A 5,437-nucleotide genomic window follows, 5' to 3' on the forward strand; every position below is an offset into this window, starting at 1 on the left:
CGACTTCCCCCGACTTTAGGATCATTTTGTTGTAGCGGGTCACATATTACTGAAATAATCATTGAATAAATTCACAATGTTTTCTTTATCCTCAATCAGAACACCTTCTTTCATAATACTTGCGCATGTAGTTTTAGACTTCGATGTATTCAAGACTTCATTAATCGCCTTCCATGTACCTTTTTGGTCGTTTTTTACTCTATCAAAAATACCATGATAATATTCCCGCTTAACACGTCGTATTTCATTATTCACAAAATTGCTATATTTGACGTAAATCTCTTTTCTGTACATTGTAGGATTCTTGATGTATTTACGGTACAAAATGTATTTCTTTTTACACAACTTCTTCAGATGGCTGTTAAACCAAGTTTGTTTTTTTCTCTCATATTTTTTTTTATCAAGTTTCTTTATAGGAAAGCACTCATCGTACAGGGTCATAAAATGAGATATAAAAACAAAGTATTTCTCATTGATGTCTGGAATATTTTCCAGGTGGCTCCACTCATAAGATTGGAGCAATGAAAAAAAAAATTGTCATACCCTCTTCATGTATCATTCTTTTGTAAATATAAGTGGATGATTCCTTTTCGGTGCTCACCTGCTGACGGCCAAGGTGATAGATGACAAAGGGTGATAAATGATCACTCACATCTGAAATCAATATACCAGACTTAACTACATTTTCAGGACGATTAATGAATACATTATCAAGTAAGGTTGCAGAGTGGTTTGTTACACGTGTTGGTTTAAAAATAGTAGGAATGTATGAGGAGGTAAGAATTAAGTCCAAGAATTGGTGAGTGGAACTGTCGGAACTCAATAAATCAACATTAAAATCACCAAGTAGGATACAATGTTTACCTTCTCGAGATATATTCTGTAATGTTGGCTGTAGACCAGTAAGAAATGATTGAAGAGATTGATTGGGGGGTCTGTATACCACGCCAATAACAATCTTATCCTTCAAATTCATAATTTCAGCAAATGTTGACTCAATACATTGATCAAAAACTTCTAAATCACCTCTCTGTTTAACTTTATATTTTCTATTAATGAACATACCAACTCCTCCACCTCTCTTATCTGTTCTTCCCCTTCCGAGAAATTTATATTGGGGCAACGTAAACTGAGGGGATTCATTTCCCTGTGCCCATGTTTCAGATACAGTAATAATAGATATTTCAGTATTCAAGGAATTAATGCACGATATAAAGTTATCACTGTTACCCTTCAAACTTCGACAGTTGAAATGCAGACACGTAAACATTTCTGAAAACGTACCATTCATCATAGAGGCAAATTCACTTGGAATGAAATATTCTGTTTCAGTACTAAGTACAGATACACCATCTTCGTCTTCTTCTAATGCCCTCAGGCGACTGGAACTAGAGGTTGCACAAAAATAACAGATATTATCTTGAGCCCGTTGTCTCTTACAAAAACTACAAAAACTTACAGGATACATACATGGAGGTGGGGGACTTTGAGAAGTTGAAGTCATAATCTGGCCAAGTCACTTTCACTTCTGATTACTTTGTTGATCGTTTTCCCATGTGAGGCAGGTATTTCGACTATGATACGACCGTCTGATGACCAGGCATTCTTCACTTTCTGGTGGTGTGTTGCTTTGCGTAGGAGATCGACATTGTGCTTCGTGAGATCTTCATGAATGGAGATACCGCTTCCTTTCAGTTTTCTTCTTGCTGTAAGGATTTGATGCTTCTTTTTGTACGAGGTCATTTTGACGATGATTGGTCTGGGAGAATGAGAGGCCGATTCAGGTTTCTTCCTTCCTGTGCGGTGGCTCCGGTCTATGTCTGTTGCTGGGTTTATGGTGATTCCTAGCTTGCTCTGAGCAATGTCGTACAGTATGTTGTCGGTGCATTCCCCTGCTGCTTCTCTGACACCGAAGATCCGGATGCAGTTACGTCTGGAGTACTGCTCGAGGTCGAGTTGACCCTGGACAAGATTTTGGATTCGATCTGACTGCTGACTTATCTCCTTCTTGAGAACTGTGATCTGGTGTGACTTGTTGTCGCATTCATTTTGGAGATCATGGACTTGACCTTCAAGCACTTCAACACGGCTGTGGAGTTTAGTGAAGGCCTTGTCGACTGCATTGCTGACTACACTGTTGAGCATATTGATGTAGTCTTCATTGTTCAACAGCTCCTTGATTACTTGACAAACAAGCGCAGTTGATTTCCTCGTTGAGGGAGGGGACTGTGACGGAACAGGCTGGGGTATGATGGGGTAGACTGCTCGTCTCCAACGTGAAGTTCTGGTTCCACAGCACAGTGCCAAGCTGAGACACGGTGCACTGACTGTATATCACTATTCCAGGGCACAGCGCACAAAGACAAATGGGCGGGACTACACACGAAGAGCGGGGTCATGCTGCTGAGGCTGAATGTGAAATTCACCTAGGTTTAAGTGGATGAATAGGAGAGCATGTATTTGGGGATTTAAGGACTTTAACTTGACTTTGACCCATTCATACATTTATGCATTGAGTGATTTTCAAGGTACCGGTATGGAGAAAAAGTGCAATTTTTGAATTGAATAGTAAATTGTTACCATTTTCATCTGGCCTTTGACCCTAAAATTCATAAGATAATCACTTTCAGGTAGAACATGCATAATATGTACTAAGTTTCAAGATAACTTGAGCCAGTTCCGAGATATGGAGGAAAAAGTTAGTTCAGCACTTTCACTTGATCTTTGACCTTTGGCCTTTGAGGCAAAAAAAAAGAAGAAAAAAAAACTTTCCAGAGAATTTCTATTAGGTTACACATGAATACACCAAGTGTAAAAAGAAAAAAAATAACCCTGCTGGCATTGCATAAATATGAGGGAAATAGCAAAATTTTGAAGTGTTGCACTTGACCTTTGATCCCTGACCTTTGACCTCATGAACCCTACATTCTCTAGATAATCACTTCCAGTCGGTACATGTATATACTATGTTCCATGAAGATACCTTGAACAATTTCCAAGGTACGGAGAAAAAAAAAAAGAAGTTTTGATATTTTTACTTGACCTTTTTACCTTTGACCTTTGACCTCATAACCCAAACTTTCACCAGAGAATCTTAATTGGGTAATACATGTATACACTAAGTTTCAAGAAAATATCTTCAGGCATTCAATAGATATGGTGGAATATAGTGACATTTTATGTATTTGACCCTGACCTTTTGACTTTTGACCTCATAACCCAAACTTTCACCAGAGAATCTTAATTGAGTAATACATGTATACGCTAAGTTTCAAGAAAATCTCTTCAGGCATTCAATAGATATGGTGGAAATAGTGACATTTTATGTATTTGACCTTGACCTTTTGACCTTTGACCTTGAGCATGTACACCCAAAAGTTGATAGGCACAACTTCACCCCCTAATACAGATACATGCCAAGTTTCATCAGGATACCTTACAGGATAGTTACCTTGTCCACAAAATGCATTACGGACGGACGGAAGGACGGACGGACGGAAGGACGGACGGACGGACGGACGGACAACCCGAAAACATAATGCCTCCGGCACCACTTCGTGGCGGAGGCATAAAAAAAATAGACCCTAGATCTCGTGTGTGTCGACTCCTACTGTAGGCTAATTTGTCACTATACAGTACTAACGTTAGGGTAGTAGTGTTCTAACCGTTACTATCTACGCAGACCTAAAACGTACGAGAACTCTCGAACTCTTTCTACTCGATTGTCTAGGACTAGGTCTATGTAACATCCAGACGTCTATTTTGGGGCGTCATTATAACAGACTGGTACAGTAGAATTAGATCGATGAAAATTAGTTTCTAGATTTTCTAGTGTACACTCTAGATCTAGACACTATATGAAGAGTTTGTTTGCAAAAACCGATAAGTCCATATTTGCCAAATGGAGATATTTGCTATTAAAGTTCAAGAAAAATAAAGAGAATAATAAGAAAATTTTTGCTTCTTTTGACCATAACTTCAAAAATATACCTTTATATGTAGTGACCAATATATCATTTAAAAGGTATCATTTTGTACTTTTTGACAGAGATCGTACTTCAAAATCTTCAAAAATGGACTTATCGGTTTTTGCAAACAAACCCTTCATATCCAGGTAGGGGCTAAATCTACAGCTAGACTGTCTATTGGGGATCTAGGCCTAGTACTAATGTTATAGTAGATCTAAGAACAACGTAAAGCCTAACCTGCCTATCTAATGACTAACGGATCACAGATCTAAATCTAACTACTAAGTTTCAGATATATTTCTAGGGCAAAATGGTTATAATTTAGCGTTTAACATGTAGATTCTAGATTCTTCATATTACAGACTTCAAGAATGTTTAGCCGAATCAAATCTAGAAAAATAGAAAACTGAGTAAAGACAGAATAACCGGCGATTCAGCCTAAGTTAAACGGTAGGTCCTAGTACTAATAGTCTAGTTGTAGGCCCCTACTGCACAACTCTACTGGGAGTACCGGTACGGTACCGGTATTAAAAAGTAAACTGTAATTTAAGTGTTAGTATTGGTCAATTTCTGACGTCTGTAGGATTGGATCGAAAATGCCATCGTTATGGACGGTATCCTAGATATTCATTAAACTTCTCGAGATCAATGCCATAGATCAAAGCCCACTAACCGCTTATTACAATGAAAAACAAAATAAGAAGCTATGGTCAATGGATTACAGATATTGTTGTTCGCGTGACCTACGCTACCGCACAGTACATTGATTTCACGTACACTAACAATGGACAAGTGCTGCAGCAGTACTAAGTAGGCCTAAAGTTGACTGGAGCGTGATGTCAGACAAGATGCAAACTATAACGTTTGTTAGATGTAGAAACGCTCTAGGCTTAAAAAACACTAGATTGTAGCAAAACTTTAGGCATACCGCATATCGACCTGTTTTGAAGCCTGCCAGTCTATGAAGGGAAAGAAAGTGGCAATTTCCCCCAAGAGTAACGAGGGTTATTGCTTTACTGTGACTAGTACTGTTGTCGTGTACAATACACGTAGCTTACGATCGACGTGTCTAGCTAGCTAGCTATAGGCACTGCTAGCTTGAACGCGCAGCGCGTTCGTCACTACCAAGGTCGCGCACGCGCGTGTTAACATAATATTATACCATGTCCGTGCGGGATGCAGGAACACCTTGGTCCAAGCGTTGTCGTAAGTCGACTTACGCAGTTTTGCCTGATTAACATTGGAAAATTCATTTCGTATCTCGACTTACGCAGTTCTGCCAGATTAATCGCCCTCTCTCCTCAGGAATTTTGCCAAAATTACCTTCTAAAAATAACTTTCTGTACCGAATCACAACTTATTTTTTGGCCCACTTGAAAGAGCATGAGAAAAAACACACAAAACACTCAAAACCTGAAAATCGACCAAAATCGACTTAGGGAGTTCTGGCAGATTACGGCCGCATGGCA

General features: G+C 39.0%; 1 protein-coding gene across 1 annotated transcript; it reads right to left on the reverse strand.

Moving 5' to 3' along the window:
• Positions 1 to 1,500: 1,500 nt before the first annotated feature.
• LOC140235871 (uncharacterized) lies at positions 1,501 to 4,901 on the reverse strand. The gene is made up of 2 exons (XM_072315866.1): positions 4,897 to 4,901; positions 1,501 to 2,284 (listed from the first exon to the last, which is right to left on the reverse strand). Exons 1-2 carry the CDS (start codon positions 4,899 to 4,901, stop codon positions 1,501 to 1,503), a joined length of 789 nt encoding a protein of 262 aa, XP_072171967.1.
• Positions 4,902 to 5,437: the final 536 nt, after the last annotated feature.

This window comes from Diadema setosum, chromosome 12 (genome assembly GCF_964275005.1).
Source record: "Diadema setosum chromosome 12, eeDiaSeto1, whole genome shotgun sequence".
Classification (NCBI taxonomy): Eukaryota; Metazoa; Echinodermata; class Echinoidea; order Diadematoida; family Diadematidae; genus Diadema; species Diadema setosum.